Source organism: Leucoraja erinacea, chromosome 37, assembly GCF_028641065.1.
Source record: "Leucoraja erinacea ecotype New England chromosome 37, Leri_hhj_1, whole genome shotgun sequence".
Taxonomy (NCBI): Eukaryota; Metazoa; Chordata; class Chondrichthyes; order Rajiformes; family Rajidae; genus Leucoraja; species Leucoraja erinaceus.
Window position 1 is genome coordinate 7,924,929 of NC_073413.1, and position 22,661 is coordinate 7,947,589.

Below are 22,661 nucleotides of genomic sequence, written 5' to 3' on the forward strand. Positions count from 1 at the left end.
GAACCGAAATGTAAACCTTTCCTCCAAGAAGGAGGAATTTCGGACCACTGATCAGTACAATATTGGACAGAGAATGACAATGACAAATAAATAGACTATTGACTATTGACTATTGAACTATTGAAAATATCTAGCCAGGTATGTTTCTTATTGTATGGGAGCGCGCAAGTGTAGTTAGGAGAATACTTTAGAATGTATGAAACATAGAACAGTACAGCACAAGAACTGGCCCTTCGGCCCACAATGTCTGTGCTAAACATGATGCCAAGACCATTTCTTATCTACCTGCACATGATCCACATCCCTCCATTTCCTGCATATCCTTATGCCTATTCAAAAGTCTCTGAAATGCCACTATCTTATCTGCCTCGACTATCACCACAGACAAGGCATTCCACACACTCACCTGTAAAGTTTCCCCTCTCACCTTAAAACTCTGCACCCTAGTATTTGATTTTTCCACCCTGGGATAAAAGGTTCTGACTATCTACCCTATCTATGCCTCTCCTAATTTTATATACTTGTACCAGATCTCCCTGCAACCTCCGGCGTTCTAAAGAAAACACTCCAAGGCTATTCAACCTTTCCCTGTAGCTAATGCCCACTAATCCAGGCATCATTCTGCTAAAACAAAAAGACACAAAGTGCTGGAGTAAACCGTGTACAGACTCCCAGGGTTATCTGGACTACATCGCTTCCCACCCTGCCTCTTACAAATACGCCATCTTCTATTCTCAATGTTCCCAATGTTGGGCGAGTCCAGAACCAGGGGCCACACAGTCTTAGAATAAAGGGGAGGCCATTTAAGGCTGAGGTGAGAAAAAAACCTTTTCACCCAGAGAGTTATGAATTTGTGGAATTCCCTGCCACAGATGGCAGTGGAGGCCAAGTTACTGGGTGGATTTAAGGGAGAGTTAGATAGAGCTCTAGGGGCTAGTGGAGTCAAGGGATATGAGGAGAAGGCAGGCACGGGTTATTGATTGGGGACGATCAGCCATGATCACAATGAATGGCGGTGCGGGCTTGAAGGGCCAAATGGCCTCCTCCTGCACCTATTTTCTATGTTTCTATTCTCAATTTCTCTGTCTCCACCGCATCCACTCCCAAGATAAGGCTCTCCATTCAAGGACATCCGAGATGGCCTCATTCTTTAGCGTGGTTTCTCCTCTACTGTCGTAGACGGATCGCTCACATGCGTACCCTCTCTGTCCCGTAGTTCAACCGATTACAACCTAACCTAACCTAATTGAATTCTGCAATTGTAGATAATCAACTACATATGACCCATGCCTTTTCCTGCCCCCTCCCGCAACTTCCTTGGTTTTGGGCGGGACGCTTACTAAAGAATGAGGCCATCTCGGATGTCCTAGAATGGAGAGCCTTATCTTGGGAGTGGATGCGGTGGAGACAGAGAAATTTAAAATAGAAACATAGAAAATAGGTGCAGGAGGAGGTTATTTGGCTCTTCGAGCCAGCACCGCCATTCATGGCTCTATCTAACTCTCTCTTAAATCCATCCAGTGACTTGGCCTCCACTGCCCTCCGTGGCAGGGAATTTCACAGTCACAACTCTCCGGGTGAAAGAGAGTGAAATAGGGAGTTGCAGAGGGAGCGGTCTCTGCTGAAAAGCCATAGTAAAAGGAATCAACCTCTGAACTTGACAATTAATTAGTGTAAAGAGGGACAAACTCTTGCCGAGTGCCAGTCAGGGTGGGATAGGAGACAGGCACTGAACGGGGAACTCCTCACCCAGAGGATCTTCAGTCAGAAATGCTTTATTGAGCACAGAGATCCAGTGTTTATAACCAGGTGACTAAATCTTTGAGAGGCCAAAGTTTGCTAAGTGATAACAGGTAGAGGCACAATTTAATTCAATAAAAAACAAATGTTATCTTGCCAACGCAATCAACTCAAAGTTGTAAGTTCCCCATATAGCGATACTGAGGATACTTTACAGCCTGCTGACAGATTAACTCAAACACACATTTGCGAGAGATCTACAGTTTTCCATAAACTACTTCAGCTGTCACGGCTGTGGGGAGTTATCTTTGGCGGTTTCCTGTATGGGCGATGAGCCAATATTAAAAACGTTATCCGCGTGTACAAATATCTTCAAGATTTTACACTTCCCTTTCTCTGTAACCTCCTCAACTCCTCTTATCCCCACCAGATCTTTGCACTCTTCCAGTTTTCCCCCAAAGCTTAAGCGCGGCACCTTTAGTAGCTATGCTTTCAGCTGCCAAGGTCACAGGCTTTGGAAATATCTCTTTAAACTTCATCGCTCTTTACTTCGCTTTCCGCCTTCATTAACGTTCATTGAAATCTGCCTCTAAGAGTCCGACTACGTCCTTCCTTGCTCATAATCAATGCTTCCTCTCCTCTTCTCGCTGCTACCATCAAGCAGGAGGTACAGAAGCCTGAAGTTGCACACCACCAGTTTCAGGAACAGTTATTTTCCAACAACCATCAGGTTCTTGAACTAATCTGTACAACCCTTATGCCCCACAATATCGCCATACATTGTGATCATGGCTGATCATGGTGAGACTTTGCGCCCCACCCAAGTTTTCCGTGCGGTTCCCGGAGGTTTTTGTCAGTCTCCCTACCTGCTTCCACTACCTGCAACCTCCGGCAACCACCTGCAACCTCCGGCAACCACCTGCAACCTCCGGGAACCGCACGGAAACCTTGGGTGGGGCGCAAAGTCTCCAGAGAGGTTTCCGTTCAGGTTTCCTAAGTGGGACAGGGCAGGCAGTGACTAATCCCCCAAGGCTCAGTAGTACCTCAAGATATTGGAAGACTATTGAAGGCAATATCCCACCCCTTGGGGGCTACCATAGAACTCGTTTGGATAGGCATTTTTGGCTGCAGTATAATGTGGATAAATGTTGAAAAAAACAGGAAAGCAGACTTGGTGGCCGATTGAAGGGGGAGATGCGTACCTGGGTTTTTCTTTCATGCAAAAGGATTTGAGTATAGGAGCAGAGAGGTTCTACTGCAGTTGTACAGAGTGGTGAATCTCTGGAACTCTCTGCCACAGAGGGTAGTTGAGGCCAGTTCATTGGCTATATTTAAGAGGGAGTTAGATGTGGCCCTTTGTGGCTAAGGGGATCAGGGGGTATGGAGAAGGCAGGTACGATAGGCAGGTACAGCCATGATCTATTTTTCGTTTTTATTGTCTAACAGGATTTCTGTCTAGTTTATGTAAAGATTATGTTTTGTTGTTGCCTGAGTCTTTGTGCCTGTTGTACTTGTACTTGACTTGTTTGACAATGGTCCTATGAAACACCTTGAAATGTTTTACTCATGGAGTCATAGAGTCATAGAATCATAGAATCATACAATGTGGACACATGCCCTTCAGCCCAACTTGCCCACACCAACTAACATGTCCCATTTACACTTGTCCCACCTTTGGCCCATATCTCTCCAATCATCGCCCAGCGCGGCTTAAAATTGGCCGCGGGGTCTTCCATCGCCTGGCGGGGGCTTCAATATCGGGAGCCTCGATCACCTCGATGCAGCAGTTTGACTGCCTGACCGCGCGAGAGAAGAAGCAAGGTAGAGATAAGACTTTTTTTTATCTTCCATCACAGTGAGGAGGTGCCTGGAGGAGAGTCAATTGTGCTGGATGTTTGTGTTAAATTGTGTTTAATTGTGTGTTTTGTTGCTTTTTTTACTGTTATGACTGCATGGTAACGAAATTTCGTTCAAACTTGTTTCGGCAAAACCATTTGGCCCTTCGAGCCAGCACCGCCATTCAATATGATCATGGCTGATCATCCAAAATCAGTACCCCGTTCCTGCTTTCTCCCCATAACCCTTGATTCCGTTAGCCTTACGAGCTATATTTAACTCTTTCTTGAATACATCTCCAGGATATCTCCAGGAACAATGCCACACAAGACTTGGAACACATAAATGAAGGCCCACGACACTGGCAAAGGAATAATGACAGAAGAACCATCAAAAGACCCTACCCTGAGAATTGCAGTGGAATTTATTCTCTTATCAATGGGGTTAGATTTCACCCTAGCCCAGTCTTTTATTACTCTAACTCTGTCTCCATTATTATGGTTGCTTAGCAGTCACTGCTGGCTCACTATGAGAACAACTCCCAGACTAACATCCAAAGACTAACATTCAACTCCAGACAAACATCTGAAGAGAAGAGCACTAAAAGCTAGTTAAACATTATGCATGGTGCTGGGTGAGGCAACTGAGCAACTGGGTCAGAGGTCAACAAAGTCAACAGGTTGTAAAGTCTTATTGCTTCAGTCAATCCCAAATAACACAACTACCTATATAAACCATCTAAATTAATCCACTTGCCAAATCTATCCAAACAATAGAGACACAATCCTTTGAACAAGCTTATGCCCCTGTTCCACTTAGGAAACTTGAACGGAAACCTATGGAGACTTTGCGCCCCACCCAAGGTTTCCGTGCGGTTCCCGGAGGTTCCCGGAGGTTTTTGTCAGTCTCCCTACCTGCTTCCACTACCTGCAACCTCCGGCAAGCACCTGCAACCTCCGGGAACTGCACGGAAACCTTGGGTGGGGCGCAAAGTCTACAGAGGGTTCCGTTCAGGTTTCCTAAGTGGGACAGGGGCATAAGAGCCCGGAGAAACTTAAAGCAAAGAAGAAAGCTGCATTTTAACCAACTAACAATTGCACAAAAAACATTGACAGTGCTTTATAATTGGAGTTGGTGAAGATAGTTTGGAAAGGGGAAAGATTTTGGGAAGGTTCATGGTTGACCATGCACCGGCAATTGAAGTGTTTTTCCAGATGCTTCTGAAATGTTGTGAAATATCTCTAGCCATCTTCTCAAGCAGCATGTTCCAGATTTCAATCATCCTCTGAGTGAAAAGAATTCTTCCACAGATGCCCTTCAAATTTCTTACTCCTCATCTTAAAACAAAGTCCTCTGATCTTGAGCACTGATCTACCATGGGGAACGGTTTGTTACAATTTCCCCGATCCATGCTTCTGATAATTTTTGTTGGGTCCAGTCTCTGCTCGTAACAGAATCAAGAGACAATAGACAATAGACAATAGGTGCATGAGTAGGCCATTCGGCTCTTTGAGCCAGCACCGCCATTCAATGTGATAGAAACATAGAAACATAGAAATTAGGTGCAGGAGTAGGCCATTCGGCCCTTCGAGCCCGCACCGCCATTTAATATGATCATGGCTGATCATCCAACTCAGTATCCCGTACCTGCCTTCTCTCCATACCCTCTGATCCCCTTGGCCACAAGGGCCACATCTAACTCCCTCTTAAATATAGCCAATGAACTGGCCTCAACTACCCTCTGTGGCAGAGAGTTCCAGAGATTCACCACTCTCTGTGTGAAAAAAGTTCTCCTCATCTCGGTTTTAAAGGATTTCCCCCTTATCCTTAAGCTGTGACCCCTTGTCCTGGACATCCCCAACATGGCTGATCATCCACATTCCATGCCAGGGAACATCCGGGTGAATCTCCTCTATATTCTCTCCAGCACAATCGTGTCTGGCCTGTAGTGCAGCAAACAGAACTGCACATAATACTGCCGTTGTACCATGACCTTCTTTCACCGGTATTCTATGTCCTGGATAACGAAGGAAGCATGCTCCTTCACCACTCTATCAACCTGTGCTGCCATCTTCAGGGATCTTTGGCAAAGATTATGATTGAAGGAATAATGGAATTGGGATCTCGGCTCATGTGAAGGTGGACATTCAGCTGAGGAACAGGAGAAAGCGACAAATATGTTTTGGGCCTTGCAGACAGTGGTTGTGATTAACATCAGTCTATACTCAGCGAAGTTCAGAAGGCATTGAAACATGCAAGACTGAGGAGGATTGACAAGGCAGACTTCAAGAGACAACTGGGCCACAGTCTCAGAATTATGGATTGCCTCTTTTAGATTCCAATGAGGAGAAATTTATTGATGAGAAAAAAAGCACTCAGAGTTATCTGTACAGTTCCCGATGTTGAGGAAGTCCAGAACGAGGGGTCACAGTTTAAGGATAAGAGGGAAGTCTTTTAGGACCGAGATGAGAACATCATTTTTTACACAGAGAGTGGTGAATCTGTGGAATTCTCTTCCACAGAAGGTAGTTGAGGCCAGTTCATTGGCTATATTTAAGAAGGAGTTAGATGTGGCCCTTGTGGCTAAAGGGATCAGGGGGTATGGAGAGAAGATACTGAGATATGGATGGGATACTGAGTTGGATGATCAGCCATGATCATATCGAATGGCGGTGCAGGCTCGAAGGGCCGAATGGCCTACTCCTGCACCTATTTTCTATGTTTCTATGTTTCTGCTTGTGATATTGCCTCAATCTTTCGACATGTGGAAGTCTTTAGCTCAATGGTGCCACTTGAAGCAAGACTCACCATTACTCTTTCTGTTTGGGTCATTCACTATCGTCTTAAATTTTACTGAGTCCCGGATGATTTCCTTCACTTCTAAACCCAAGGAGAAATCAGCTGAGCCAGCCTCCAAGGCATTAATGAACCTAAAATAATCAAAAGCAAATCTTTTAAACAATTGAAAATACACATTAAAAGAAAGCGTGAACTTCCATACACATCACAACTTATCACCGTGCCAAGATACCCCAATGCTGTGAAGTTCCTCTTTGAGAGTGGCTATTACTCCACAAAGTAACATTATTCATGCAATGGTTTTATGTGCGCCATATTTCACTATGTAGATGCGGAAGATTTTTGGTTTGGAGATAAAGTTTGTCAACTAGGGAACCTTTCTAGGAATATTTATTATGGTGATTAGCTGCATTCGGGGATCACATTTGCAGCCCCTCAGTTCTAGGGATGAGAGTAATTTGGAGACAATATTCAAGATTCATGATTCAAGATTCAAGATAGTTTATTATCATGTGTCCAAGATAGGACAATGAAATTCTTGCTTATAGTAGGCATAAATACAGAACAGATCAGTGTGTCCATATACCATCGAATATGAATATATATACACACATAAATAAATAAACAGATAAAGTGCATTGGGCTAGTAATGTTCAGAGTTTTGTTTGAGTTGAGTTTAATAGCCTGATGGCTGTGGGGAAGTAGCTATTCCTGAACCTGGACGTTGCAGTCTTCAGGCTCCTGTACCTTCTACCTGAAGGTAGTGGGGAGATGAGTGTGTGGCCAGGATGGTGTGGGTCCTTGATGACGCTGCCAGCCTTTTTGAGGCAGCGACTGCGATAGATCCCCTTGATGGTAGGGAGGTCAGAGCCGATGATGGACCGGGCAGTGCGCATGACGGGAAGTTTACCGATCTTAGGCCGAGGTGGAATGGATTGAAAGAAAACCTACCAGAAACAGGATTCCGAGGTTTCATTTTTTTTGTAGATGTAAGTTGAGTCCCACTTATATTTTTTCACAATGTCCTTGTCATTCCAGAGCGATATGAAGAAGCTGGAGATTTTCCTAGCTGTGGGGAGGATCCTGGTCAAGTTGGGTTTTTTGTCGCAAGATAACCCAAAGCTTCCCGCGGATATCATGGGGATATCCAAAAAATGATCCAGCCTGAGATAAAGAAAGTGGGTTTAGGTGATATTATTGTGCATTTAAGTTTTCATCCCTTTTTTCCTGTTTTAACCTAGTTTCGCTCCAAACTCATCCACTTCTCAACTCTTGAGATTCCTACTGCGGCTGCAAGGCCCAATTGTGTCACCACATCTCTCTGTCCTTTACTTTTCCCCTTCAATGAAGACACTCCTTAAAATCTCCCACATTGGCTGAGTTTTTTTGCAAGTTGGCCTCATATCTCATTATGTAATTCGTGCCAAATATGTTTGCAAACACTCAGCACAGGAACCGGGTCTTCAGCCCACAGTATCTGTTCAGAACATGGTGCCAAGTTAATCTAATCTCTTCTGCCTGAATGTGATCCATATAATTTCATTCCCTGACAATCCAAAAACCTCTTGACTGCCACTGTTGCATTTGTCTCTACCACCACCCCTGGCACCACTCCTGCGAGACTCCTTAAGGGCCTGTCCCACTTTCACGACCTAATTCACAACCTTTTTTACTTGTGGACATTTTTCATTAGACTAGAAAAACGCCCCGACCTACTTGATGCCACGAGTAGCTACGACTAGCATCACGACCTGCTACGACCTACCTACGACCTCCTACAGCCTCCTACGACCTAGTGAGGACCATCCTGCGAGTATGAGTCAAGGGCAAACTCGGCAAAGGTCGTGAATTAGGTCGTGAAAGTGGGACAGGCCCTTTAGAATGTATGAATGGATTAAATGTGTGGTATGTATGTAAACTTTGTTGTTATTCTTGAAGCCAGCAAGGATATTTCTTCTAAGGCATGACTTGCGTTACCATATCTCATCCAAACGGTCTATTAGAAACACAGAAACGTGGAAAATAGATGTAGGAGTAGGCCATTTGGCCCTTCCAGCCAGCACAGCCATTCAATATGACCATCCAAAATCAGTACCCCGTCAATAACCTGGAGCAAATCCCTTTGTCACACAATCTACGTCTTGGTTCTTGGTTCTTGGTTTCTTGGTCCTCCAAAATATTCCAAATGGAATTTAAACTGGAGGTGGAATTAATCCTCTCTCTCTCTCTCTTCCCTCAAGCCCAAAGGTAAATGATTGTGACCATCTGCAACAATAATGTAGGGATACATCCCTCACTTCAATATTGAAAGGAACTCACACCAGTTGGAGCATAGACTTACGAGACAATTTGAAAGGTCGCATAGGTACACGTGAGACCCACGACAGCACAGCCCAAGTTTCCATCCATCTATAGCCAGGATTAAAGAGAGAATCACAATCAGAATCTATCAGTCTCAATAGGCACACTTCCACTTTTTATCCTACTGTGCCAGCACTTGAATTTCTATGATGCTGTTGAACAACATAGAATAATATCCATTCATGTTTCATCCAACATATCATCCAATGATTTACCCCAGAATGTTTACAATGTGGAATTTGCTTGGAAAGGTTGAGCCAAATACTATGGCTGCATTTCAAAGGAAACGAAAGAGGGGGAAATGAAGAGAAATATACACAAAAACAGGTTCTTTGGCCGATTGGGTCATGCTGACCATTGGGTCACTAATCACTTATTCTAATCACATTTGTTATTCTCTCCTCATTTTCATCAACTTCCTCCAGGTTCAATAGGGGCAGTTTACAGTTTACAGTACAATTACCCTGCAGACATGCACATGGCTGGGATTTGAGAAGAAACCAGACACCCAGAAAAGCGCACATGGTCACAGGGAGAATGTGCAAACTACACATGGACAGCACCCATGGTCAGAATTGAACCTGGGTCTACAGCACTCATAGCTGCACCATTGTGCATCTCCCAGAGCATCATAAAGGACATTTCCCACCCCGGACACTCCCTGTTTGAACTGTTGCCGTCAGGCAGACGGTACAGATCTACAAGGACAAGGACGAACAGACTAAAAAACAGTTTTTACCCCACTGCTATAAAAGCATTAAATGTAGCCGCCAAGGAACGCAGGGGCGATACAGACTAAGGGACTGTGGTACACTGTGAAATTGACAGAAGGATGGAGGGTTGGGTGTTTATGCGTGCTATTTTCGTGATATTTATTTAGTTGTTTATCTTTTAATATTTTACCTTGTATGTACCGTTAGCTTTTAGAAATGTTTGAATGGTGCACTGACTGGCTGACATTTTAAAATTTCGTTGTACATGGCTCATGTTACAATGACAATAAAGAAACTATTCTATTCTATTCTATATTCTACATGAAGAGAGGAAGAAAAGGTTTATGTGGGGTAAAGGACCCTTTCACTAACCATGCTATCATTTGATTGATGTGATCTTACTGATTTCTTATGTTATGTCACCTTTTGTTCAGTGAGAATCATTGTGAGGTGGCACCGTGGCGTAGTGTTAGAGTTGCTGCCTTACAGCGCCAGAGAACCTGGTTCGATTCCGACTACGGGAGGAAAGCAAAGATCTTGGAGAAAACCCAGGCAGGTCACGGGGGAGAACGCACAGACTCTCTACAGACAGCGCCCGTAGTCAGGATCGAACCCGGGTCCCTGGCGCCGTAAAGGCAGTAGCTCTACCGCTGCGCCACCGTGCTGCCCCAGGATGACCAGTCTACTGATGCTCACCTCTCAGGCTTACACTTGTGTGATGAAAGGTCGGTGAGCCATGACATGCCCCAAACTCGATCCATTTCCTCAAAAGGTAGGGAAAGGTGAAAAAAAAACAGCCCCGAAATGAACATCTTTGCTGACATCTTTGGCTGACATTTTGCATTCAGTCAGATAGAACAGGTCAAGTGGATTAAAAAATGACAGTTTATAAAGAAAACTCAAACACACATTCCCGTGTCTATTCTATATTCCCCCCCCCCCCCCCCCAATGAATAAACTGCAATTGGAATATATTAGGTATTCATGCTTTGGGAGTTATTCAATTCAATTCAAAGCACTTTTTTCGTCCATTCAGGGGATTTAAAAAGGCGCATCAAGTGGATTTTAAAAAAACTTCAGTTCAACAAACAAGAGCCCCACTCTAAACTCAAACACACATGTCACGCATTTCACCCCACACTGCACAATCACACATCAACATTCAACACATAGCAATAGTTTTTAAAATGCTTTCTAAGTGCTTCAATTAAAAAAGTGCATATTATGATGAAAGGTCGGTGGCGACGGGGATATAGGGAAGTAGTAACTATATTATTCGTGACTGTTGCCCACTGACAGGACACTGGAACAGGATCACAGCTCAAGAAATGCTACATTTATCTGACTCACATACTTACATATAAATCCTGAAGTTTCACCAACCCTCCACAAGCACTTGTGGAACATCCTTTGGGCGAAAAGGATACTGTGTCAAAACCATCATATGATGCGTTTACAGTGACATTATAACCTAAAACACAAATACAAGAATAGGTTACATTTTCACTGAATTCTGCTGTATTAAAATCTCACCTCACTTTTTCAACTTAATGTTGCAGCAATGTGCATCACAACCTTTGGCTTTTTACCCTGCCCCTTTAGAATACCCTCTTTGGTGCCAATTTCAAAGGAAGCCGATGACATCCTCAACCCTGACACCAAAGAGGCAACACACCATCCTAGATTCACTACTACAACTGCAGTAGCACGATATGCTGTCTGACCCGCTGAGTTACTCCAGCTTTTTATATCTATATTCTATTTAACCAGCATCTGCAGTTCCTCCCTACATGTTTATTTCGGTCTCTATTGTGTTTCATCACTGCTCTAACCTCGCTTGATCCACCAGTGTGCAGTGATCGAGGATTAGGCTGGTTGCCTCAGAGATATGTTCCCTCACCATTTTTTAACAAACAGTTTTGGAGCGAGATGCACTCTGAGGTTCCTATGGCTACCAGCCTGCGTCCCTTCCTCTGCCTGGTTATCAACCATTGCTTCTCCAATTGCCTTTCCTTAAATTAAATCACTAAAAGCTTGCTAACCGTGTCACCTTCAACCTCACAGATACACCAGAGTGTCTCCAGCCAAAGCTGCAGTTCTGAAACCCAATGCTCGTTGAAACATATAAGATTGTTAAGGGCTTGGACATGCTAGAGGCAGGAAACATGTTCCCGAAGTTGGGGGAGTCCAGAACCAGGGGCCACATTTAAGAATAAGGAGTAAGCCATTTAGAACGGAGACGAGGAAACACTTTTTCTCACAGAGAGTGGTGAGTGTGGAATTCTCGGCCTTAGAGGGCGGTGGAGGCAGGTTCTCTGGATGCTTTCAAGAGAGAACTAGATAGGGCTCTTAAAAATAGTGGAGTCAGGGGATATGGGGAGAAGGCAGGAATGGGGTACTGATTGGGGATGATCAGCCATGATCACATTGAATGGCGGGGCTGGCTCGAAGGGCCGAATGGCCTACTCCTGCACCTATTGTCTATTGTCTATTGTCTATTGTCTCGCGCTGGTAGGAGGCATCTTCCACAGTTGTGGTCATCCAAACAGCAACGAGCAACTTACGATTCCCACATGCATGACTAGATTCATCTGCCAGACTTTGAATTTAGAAAAGGTCCCTTAAGATAGGCGTTAATCTGTTTCCACAGTTGATATGAAAATTAAAATACTCATCAACTACATAACTGACCTGAACCAATGCCACACTGTCCAACCAAAGATCAGATGCCATTGGACTCCCTTTACCAAAGCCCTCACTCACCTAAGCCCACACGCTGAAGCCACTGCACTCCACGAAATCCACTGTGCAAAATCTTTGATTTTCTTTCCTTTCCTTTTTACATACTCAAACAGCTCTAGTCTAGTCTTGACTGCAATTAAAATATTATAATTAGAAAGGAAGCCCCCACTCAAGGTACTTTATTTATCTTTGACATGAAACTGCAAACACAATTTATCAGTAAAAGTAATTAAACTTTGGCTATTAACTACGGATAAACTAAATGAAAATAAATATATACTCGCCTAATTCACCAAGTGCCGCATTCAGAGATCCACTGTGAAAGCCCATTTATAATCCCACCTAATCAATGTTTCTTTCCCTATCGTTATCTCGCCGTCTCCTGCCTAAACACATCCATGTTTTTGGCTTAACTCCCACGATGTGTTAAGGAGTTCCACATTCTCATTGGTGTCTAAATGAGGGTATTTTTTTCCCTTGAATTTGGATTTAATAATAAAGATGTTATATTAATGGCAGCTTGTTCCCTTATTCCTGACAAATGAAAACATGTCTATATATGTCCTCCTTCAAACCCCTTCATCATTTTCGGGATCTTTATCAGGGTCACCTCAGTTTCCCCTTTGTACAAATACGTTTGCATTCCATTCTATCCTTGTAAAATTTTTATCTGCATCTTCCCCTGTATCTGTGTATTAGTTCCGCAGCATAGAGACAAGAACAGTACACAGAAGCTGACAGGAAGGCACTGCAACGGGTGGTGAAAACCGCTCAGCACATCATCGGTGCCCCGCTCCCTGCCATGGATGCCCTCCACCGCAAACGGTGTCTGAGACGGGCCGGGAAAATCATCAAGGACCCCTCTCACCCTAACCATGGACTATTTGCCCTCCTCCCATCAGGGAGGCGGTACAGGAGCCTCAGGTCTCGCACAAGCAGGCTGAGGAACAGCTTTTTCAATAACACCATTACACTGCTGAACTCGGAGTCCCGACGCTAGCTATCTTTTATACTCTCCCATCTGTATACATTTATTTGCCTATGTACCAGTTTAATTCATCCACATTGCACATATTGTTTAACCAGTATTTTTATTTCTACTATCTTGCACTCTGACCAGATGCTAAACTGCATTTCATTGTACCTGTACTCGTATTTGTGCAATGACAATAAAGTTGAATCAAATCAAATCAAATCAAATCAAAGAAACAGAGCAACATTTGCCTCTTACCTTGACTTTGGAGGTGCTGATTGAGAATATTAATTTCTTTCTTTATATATGGAATTACATTATTCAAAGTCCAGGGAGAGAAGGAATCGTTCAAGAGAACCACGTTAATTGTAAACAATTTATCCGTGCACTTGGAAAAGGGATTCTTGGGAAAGTGTCCATGGATGGCAATCACAGCCCACAGGCAGAAACTTAGCAATCGTTTCATTTCTCAGCTCTGCTGTTAAAACACCACAATTGTCCTCCTCTTAGGTAATTAACTTTCAAGGGTACACAGGAAGCAGAGCTATGAGGTAGATTCATCTGTCATCCCAAAGCTTCCCTCCCGAGATAATATCATGAGGCTGAGCTCAAAGGTCAGCTTGCGTAAAGTGTTGTTTGCTCCATAAAAACTAAGGGGTTGTAAAATATAATTGGGCAGAGTTGATATGGAATCATTTGTACTATAATAATAACTGAGACGGCTCTTTAAAAGGCAGATCCCCTCAACATAGAAACATAGAAACATAGAAATTAGGTGCAGGAGTAGGCCATTCGGCCCTTCGAGCCTGCACCGCCATTCAATATGATCATGGCTGATCATCCAACTCAGTATCCCATGCCTGCCTTCTCTCCATGCCCCCTGATCCCTTTAGCCACAAGGGCCACATCTAACTCCCTCTTAAATATATCTTAACAACATGATAAAGAAATACACATTATACTTATTTTTAATTAAAAATGATGATGAAAAATCTCTGAGAATTGTGAGACAGAGACTCACGACGTTATAAATAAGTGGACTTATGGGGATCCAACTTTGGCCAAATTCTACCATACATTTTTTAAGCATTTTATTTATAATAATAGTAAAATTATTTGTAGATTTTTTCATTGATTGCAAGATACAGCATGGAAACAGGACCTTCAGCCTGCTATATCCATGCCATTGATCACCTGTTTACACTAGTTCTGTGATTCCACTCCTTAGAATTACAGGCAATTTACAGATGATAGGGGGAAGATTTAACAGAAACCTGAGGGGCAACTTTTTCACACAGGGAGTGGTGGGTATAAGAAATGAGCTGCCAGAGTGGCAGGTACTATAACAACAATTAAAAGACATTTGGACAGGTACATGGATCGGAAAGGTTTTTAGGGATATGGGCGAAACGTAGCCAGGTGGGTCACCTTGGTCGATATGGGCGAGTATTATTGCAATACAATTAATATGGCTTCAAGTTTCAGATCTTGATTGGTAGAGCTTATTGATAAATGAGTGATGATGGGCATAGTGAGTTGGTCGGTGTGCAAGGACAGTGCTGCATGAGGTAGAAAATTATATTTGAAGATACCCTGTACAATCATGTCAAGTTCACCAGGACTTCACTAGTGTAATTGTCTTCCGCAGTTACTTACTACCAATGTATTGAGACATTGAGTGAGAATTATGGCATCCATTTGATCACTTGTGGGTACAGAATATTTCTCCATTATGTCACTCCTTTACATGAGGCCTCCAGCATAATGTTCAAAAACTTCAAAGGCCGATCTTCCCATATTCCATTCTGCAATTTCCCAGGCCAGCTTCATTTGCGGAAATCCTTCTTTCTCCTGCTCTGACCTCACTGTAAGTAGCATCATGTAGTAAAACACAAAATACTGGAGGAATTCAGCGGGTCAGGCATCATCTGGAATAGACGGACAACATTTCAGAATGGGACCCTTCTTCAGACTGATGATAGTGCAGACTAGCTGGCTTTAACTGGTGTCAGTAAATCACAACATAGATCCCTAGCTAAAAGATCCAGAAAACTAACAGCATTGTTCGTGGTTGTGGATGCCACATTAATGCAATTGAGCAAAGCGCACAAGGGTCACATACTCCCTGCATTAGTGGACTGTTCAGTCAAGTCCCGACAGTCTTGATGTCATTTACGTGTTGCAATCCCCATGTCTGCTGTTGTGAGCTGCTAAATTCTGCCAAAAAGAACTGCTAACTAAACACACATTTGGATTTAAATGAATGACTTGGCTCCTCCAACAAACATTTAATTTTGCCAAATATTAAAACTATTATTGAAACAAAATGTTATAAAAAACAAGCTGGGTCTTTCTTGAGAGTAGTCAGTTTTTGTAAAGCTATGGCACTGTTACATTCAGAACTGAATATCATTTCTAAAGCCAAGACGAAAATGCATCCTCCTCAAGCAATGTTCAATTTTGTGTTCCAAAAACATAAATACGCAGTTCATACAAAGCAGTGGATGGCTCACTGGTACAAAGTTGTTGAAGGCACTGTATATGTTTAAGTTTTTCAACTGGATAATTATCTAACCTCTATGAGAGTCTCTGCAAATTTGTATACTGTATTTGATGTAAGTCATGCATTATCTTTTTATTGGTTCCAATTATTGTTGCAATGTAATATTTCTATTCCTGGAAAATAAAATGTTCAAGTTATTTAAATATACCTATCAATTAAAAAAAAGAAAATGTTAGAAAGGGAAAATGCACTTTCTAAATGTGTGCATCAGTACAATATAAAATAAGGATTAAAATCAGTGATTACGGGAATAAACATTGAAAATACTGGGACTCTCATCTGATTATCAAGCACTTATAAAGCTATTTCAAAAATGTGACTTCTTCACACTACAGTCTCAACCCAAAACGTCGTCTATTCCTTCGCTCCATAGGTGCTGCCTCGCCCGCTGAGTTTCTCCAGCTTTTTTGTCTACTTTCAAAAATGGAGGTAGTTAGAGATGTGAGATTTATGCAACTATCTCAGTTACTGTGAACTTTGTCAGACTGATGTAAATTTATAATGGAAGGTACTACTCTCTAGAATTTAGAAGATTGAGAGGGGATCTTATAGAAACTTACAAAATTCTTAAGGGGTTGGACAGGCTAGATGCAGGAAGATTGTTCCCGATGTTAGGGAAGTCCAGGACAAGGGGTCACAGCTTAAGGATAAAGGGGAAATCCTTTAAAATCGAGATGAGAAGAACTTTTTTCACGCAGAGAGTGGTGAATCTCTGGAACTCTCTGCCACAGAGGGTAGTTGAGGCCACTTCATTGGCTATATTTAAGAGGGAGTTAGATGTGGCCCTTGTGGCTAAAGGGATCAGGCGGTATGGAGAGAAGGCAGGTACGGGATACTGAGTTGGATGATCAGCCATGATCATATTGAATGGCGGTGCAGGCTCGAAGGGCCGAATGGCCTACTCCTGCACCTAATTTCTATGTTTCTATGTTTCTATTATCTATTTTCTCCTACACAATTTCTGCCCAGTGTGTAAGAGAAATAGCACTCCAATCTTATGTGCTTTTTATCTACGCCAGGATTGATTGTAATTAAGATAATGCATTTAATCAAAATTGGTAAATGCTGATTTTATTTAATACACAATACACAATACAATTTATTTGTCACTTGAACCTCATAGAGGCTCAAATGAAATGTTGTTTCTGCAGTCATACACACATGAAAAAAAAGACCCAAGACACAACACAATTTACACAGACATCCATCACAGCGCATCTCCTCCTTGCTGTGATGGAAGGCAAATAAACTTATCTCTCCCCTGCACTCCCCATTCCCCTCCCGATGTCAGAGTCAAAGCCCCCGGCGGGCAATGGCAATTGTCCCGCGGCCATTAAAGCCACGCCGGGCGATGCAAGGCCACGCTCCGGGTCTTGTTGTTGGAGCCCCTGGCAGGCTCTAGCAAAGTCCCGCAGCCGTTGAAGCCACGCCGGGCGGTGATGTAAGGCCCCGCTCCAGGTACTCCTCGACCCCGCGACTCGGGCGCGTGAAGTCGCCGTTGCAGAAGCCTCGAAAAGCGGTCTCCCACCAGGGACCCGCGGGCTCCCGATATTACTGTCTGCCAGACCTGCGGTAAGCCTCCGAATCTCCGGGGGTCGGGTCACAGCAACGCGCCACCACCACTCGGCCAGCTCCATGATGGTGAGTAGCTCCGCAGCTCCGTGACTGGAGCCCCAGGACGTTCCTGCTGGAGGCCGCTCCACATTGCAGCCCCAATGACAACGGAGACCCGACAGGGAAAAGGTCGGGTTCTCCGTGCAGGGGAAAGATTTTAAAAGTTTCCCCCCCCCCCCCCCCACACACACACACACACACACACACACACACACACACACAAAAAAATATCAACGGGGCAACAGATTAGCAATAAGGAATCTTCTGATATGTTATTATTGGAGTCTAAAATAAATATTTTCCTGAACAAAACAGAACTTAATGAGGAAAAATCGAGAAATTTAAACTAACATCATGGCTATTCATCAGCTATAGGTCTTTCAGTATTTGTATTAGCATTTAAAAAAATGTTGGTCAGCTTCAAATTGCTTTGGCTATCCTATTTAGATATCCATATATATCCAGGTACAGCAGGCAGTGAATAAAGCGAATGGCATGTTGGCCTTCATAACAAGAGGACTTCATAACAATAGGAGCAAAGAGGTCCTTCTGCAGTTGTACAGGGCCCTAGTGAGACCACACCTAGAGAATTGTGGGCAGTTTTGGTCTCCAAATTTGAGGAAGGACATTCTTGCTATTGAGGGAGTGCAGCGTAGGTTCACAAGGTTAATTCCCGGGATGGCGGGACTGTCATATGTTGATAGAATGGAGCGCCTGGGCTTGTATACCATGGAATTTAGAATGAGAGGGGATCTTATTGAAACATATAAAATTATTAAGGGTTTGGATAGGCTAGAGGCCGGAAACATGTTCACGATGTTGGGGGAGTCCAGAACCAGGGACCACAGTTTTAGAATGGGATGGAAGATTGCAACTTTCACATGGTCCGCCCTGTTTTGACGAATGCAATCAACCCTGCGTGCGCAATCAAATAGTACAAGTTGTCCTAAAACTTTAGGCTGTGCACGCCATACGCAAGAATAAGTTTTAGAATAAGGGGTAAGCCATTTAGAACGGAGATGAGGAACTACTTTTTCACACAGAGAGTTGTGAGCCTGGGAAATTCTCTGCCTCAGAGGGCGGTGGAGGCCGGTTCTCTGGATGTTCTCAAGAGAGAGTTAGATAGAGCTCTTAAAGATAGCGGAGTCAAGGGATATGGGGAGAAGGTAGGAACGGGGTACTGATTGTGGATGATCACAGCCATGATCACATTGAATGGCGGTGCTTTCTCAAAGGGCCGAATGGCCTACACCTGCACCTATTGTCTATTATCTATTATACCCGTACTGGCTGTTCTGATATTACACACAAAGTCTGAAAAAGAGGGGTGAATCATAATTAGGCCTGGAAAAGAGAATCAAGATGAGTTGGGGAACAAATAAGAAGGTTTAACTGACAACACCAGCCAAGCAGAGGGTGGAATGTAGTGGAGCTAATGCAGCATTCTTCAGAGATTTCAGCGGTTGCAGGGCTGAATTCATTTGATTGAATATAGGAGTACCCTCTCCCATGCCAGAAACTTTTCTGCAAAGGGTTTATGTTCACAATAAAGACAAGCAAAGGGTAACCATAGCAACATTTAAAAGATTCAAACAAAAGAAAAACTGGCACTTGCTGGGGGCAAACACCAGGAAGGTCAAACTGCAAAACTCTGAAGTTATCAATACCCGTGGGAGCAGCCCTGAAAATAATTTTTTTGGAGAAGCCGAGAAAAAAAACAAAGAATCCTGGCAAAGATTAATGTATTTATCTATAATTAAAAAGCATATGGGAGCAGATGGCAAGCACACTGCCGCATAGATTAATGGACCATAATAGGCATAACATTTTATTTCTTGTTGTAAATAAATGTCACATAATAAAGTAATGAACCCAGTGGTCTGATTAAGAAAGGTGTGGAGGAGAAGCCAATGAACAACAGCTCGCAAAGAAATGTGTAGGAAGTTCAAGTCAAGTCCAAGTTCAAGTGAGTTTATTGTCATGTGGCCCTGTATAGAGTGATTTCACCAAATGTCAAATGAGCGTAGATCCCCCCTCACGTGACCGAAAATTTTAACTGGAGGACATATGTCATATCGGTACATGTTAGTGAATGGGGAAACACGCACTTTCCCACCCGTTAAAAACATGGAAAACGGCCGATTTTTGAGCTGAAATTCTCTGTGCTAGTTGGGGTGACCGTGAAGCACAGCGACCTAAATTTTCAGAAATTCAGCGAGCGTTTGCTCGCTGAATTTCATCAAAAGTAAGTTAATAATGCCTTACTTTTGATGAAATTCAGCGAGCAAACGCGATAATTCCCGATATTTTGGATCTTTAAATTTCCACGGCAAATGTCGGCTGTTCACTTCCGCTGTTTTCCACCTTCAGTTCCCTCTTGTAATTACCTTACTTTCTATCTTTTTTTTTGCCTGAAAATTTAGGTCGCTGTGCTTCACGGTCACCCCGACTAGCACAGAAAATTTCAGCTAAAAAATCGGCCGTTTTCCATGTTTTTAACGGGTGGGAAAGTGCGTGTTTCCCCATTCACTAACATGTACCGAACTGACATATGTCCTCCAGTTGAGATTTTCGGTCACGTGAGGGGGGATCTACGCTCATTTGACATTTGGTGAAAGCACACAGAAAATAGTAGGCATTTACTACAAATAGTAGGCATTTACTACTGCAGAGGAAGGAACGGCAGATGTTGATTTACATCGAAATGCTGGAGTAACTTAGCGGGACAGGCAGCATCTCTGGAAAAGAAATGGGTTACGTTTCGGATCAAGACGTCACACATTCCTTCTCTCCAGAGATGCTGCCTGGCCCGCTGAGTTACTTCAGCAAAGTAATGTGTACTTCATAACCAGAAACTTAAGGCTTAAGCTTAACCAAGTCAGAAAAGAGAGCTCAACTGAGAACATGATTTATGGCACAATATTTGAAAATCAAACAAGGCATGATTGGACAGAGATTGGGTTTATGGCATCTGAGATAATTAAGAAATCAAAAATTCAAATTGTAAAATCATACACGTGGGGAATGATTTATCAGGCTACCTCTGTTGGAACTTTATAAATATTGAAGACATCTTGTTCAAGAAAGGGTTCATCATATTTCTGATGTGGAAGGGAAGGGGGAAAAAATGACTGGAGCAGATATGTCCGAGAAAATATATACAGTCTATTGGCACAACGTGCTGGAGTAACTCAGCAGGTCAGGCAGCATCTGTGGTGGAAAAGGATGTGTGACTTGTCGGATCGGGACCCTCCTGACGGTTTCAACACTAGAGGACCTCCTCTGGTATCTTTGGTTTCAACTAGCAACCTGCAGTTCTTTGTCTCTACATTTTGTCCATACAAACGGATGGGAATCGGAGCTCTGATGCCATTATATCAACGTTAATGGAAGCTGCAGGCGCTCCTACCACAATGGGCCGGCGATGCTTCGCCTCCGCGGCAAGGCCTCGTTGCCATGACAACGGCCTGAGGGGGGGGGGGGGGAAAGCTCCGTGAGCAGGCCGCATCGTGGGGCGGGGCTTCGCCGTGACGTCTGCTGGAGGGGCGGAGTTTCGTCGCCGCGGGTCAAGGGGCGGGGTTTTCTTTGCCACGAGGACAGGGGTTTTGGTTGCTGTGACGACGTGAGAAGGGGGCGGGGTTAGGTTGCTGTGACGACGAGTGAGGGGGCGGGGAGGCGGCATTTCATTTGCAGGACGGTCGGTGGGGGGGCGGGGCTAGGTTGATGACGGCAGGCGGAGGGCGGGGCTATGTTGATGACGGCAGGTGGAGGGGCGTGGCTATGTTGATGACGGCAGGTGGAGGGGCGGGGCTAGGTTGATGACGGCAGGTGGAGGGGCGGGGCTCCGTTGCTAGGAAGGCCGCAGGAAGGCCGAGGTTTCGTTGCTATGACGGCGTGACCAGGCCGTTGGGCTTCTCCTTGTACGGATCCTACACGGGAGAGCTAAGAAAATGGTGAGTTGGGACAACCCCCTCACAGAGACACTGTCAGATAGTCCCATTGCGGGAGAAGGACCCAATTCCATTCATTTTTTCGCAGAAGGATCTCCTGAACCTATTTTCTATGTTCCATGTGATAAAGCCCGCAGTTGGGCAGAGTGCACGCGAACTGGAGTGAGGGGTTTCTTTAGTTTTAGGTTTATTATTCTTGTCGCATTTACCAATGTACAGTGAAAAGCCTCGTTTTGCATGCAAACCAAACAGATCAGCTATAAATACAAACATAAATATAATCAGCAAACTCAACTACAATATATCAAGGGGGAGATGCAGAATGTTGCTCTCAGCATTCAGATTCAGATTCAATTTTAATTGTCATTGTCAGTGTGCAGTACAGAGACAACGAAATGCATTGTAGTGCATCAGTTCCAGAGACAAAGTCAAATGTTCACAATGGGGTACAGGTGAATTTCCCAGTACCCTAGTTTATGGAAGGGTATTTCAAGCTTATGGAAGGGTATTTCAAGCTTATGGAAGGGTATTTCAAGCTTATGGAAGGGTATTCGTACTTTCAACATCTGTACCTTCTGACATGCGGGAACAGGGAGAAGGAGGAATGAGCAGGATCTCGGTGGGATTTTGATGCCAGATAGTGGGATCTGAGCGATGGATATGGGAAATGTGGGAGTGAAGTATGGCTGTGAGATTAAGCCAATGAGAGGGAACATTATGAATATGGAAGCATTGTAGGATATGCAAGGAACCTGGAGATCAGATTTAAAGTTATGCACCCAGATAGTTGTTTCTGTCACCAGATCACACTAGAAAGCCCATGGTAACCCAGCAAGGTAAAAATTCACAATTATTTTGATTTAAAAAGCTGACAAATTAAAGATTTCATAACTTTGAGCAATATTTGAGTTAAGAACAGTTAACACTTCAGCTTGAAGACCTTTCATTTCCTTCGACAGATGCTACCTGATCTGCTGAGTTTTTCAAGCATTTTCTGTTTTTAATTAAGATTTCCAGCAAGTAATTTCCTTTTTTACTTTCAGGTGAAATATTATCCTTGTTCAAACTGAATCTCTGGAGAAATTTGATAAGCTAGAATTGTTTTCCAGGAACAAAGGAGACTGAAGGTTGATCTTGTAGATTAATATAAAAGTTTGAAGGGCACAGATAGTAAGTTTTCTCAAGGTAGGAGAGTCTAAACATTAGAGGGCAAAAGTTTAAGGTGAATGGAGAATTTAAAGGTGATCTGATGGACAAACATTTTTCACAGAGAGTTGGTACATTGAACAAGCTGCCAGAGAAAGTGGTTGAGACAATACAATTACAATAAAAAAACACCAACTTTGGATTGTTATATAGATAGAAAAGAT

General features: G+C 43.5%; 2 protein-coding genes across 4 annotated transcripts in view; one reads left to right on the top strand and one right to left on the bottom strand.

Moving 5' to 3' along the window:
• Positions 1–15,374, bottom strand: part of LOC129713710 (guanylyl cyclase C-like) — a 54,813-nt gene extending 39,439 nt beyond the window's left edge. The window contains exons 1-5 of the mRNA XM_055662960.1: positions 14,821–15,374; positions 10,808–10,920; positions 8,717–8,784; positions 7,327–7,539; positions 6,385–6,506 (exon numbers count right to left, since the gene is read on the bottom strand). Of these exons, the coding sequence (XP_055518935.1) occupies positions 6,385–6,506; positions 7,327–7,539; positions 8,717–8,784; positions 10,808–10,920; positions 14,821–14,839 (535 nt within the window). The 5' untranslated portion in view covers positions 14,840–15,374. The remainder of the gene's footprint in view (positions 1–6,384; positions 6,507–7,326; positions 7,540–8,716; positions 8,785–10,807; positions 10,921–14,820) is intronic.
• Positions 15,375–21,155: 5,781 nt separating this feature from the next.
• The window catches only part of ift56 (intraflagellar transport 56), a 31,885-nt gene continuing 30,379 nt past the window's right edge, over positions 21,156–22,661 (top strand). The window contains exon 1 of one of the 3 annotated variants that reach the window (XM_055663255.1): positions 21,156–21,294. In XM_055663255.1, coding sequence (XP_055519230.1) covers positions 21,292–21,294 — 3 coding nt within the window. In that variant the 5' untranslated portion in view covers positions 21,156–21,291. The remainder of the gene's footprint in view (positions 21,295–22,661) is intronic. The other 2 variants (XM_055663256.1, XM_055663257.1) reach the window with 2 other exon arrangements.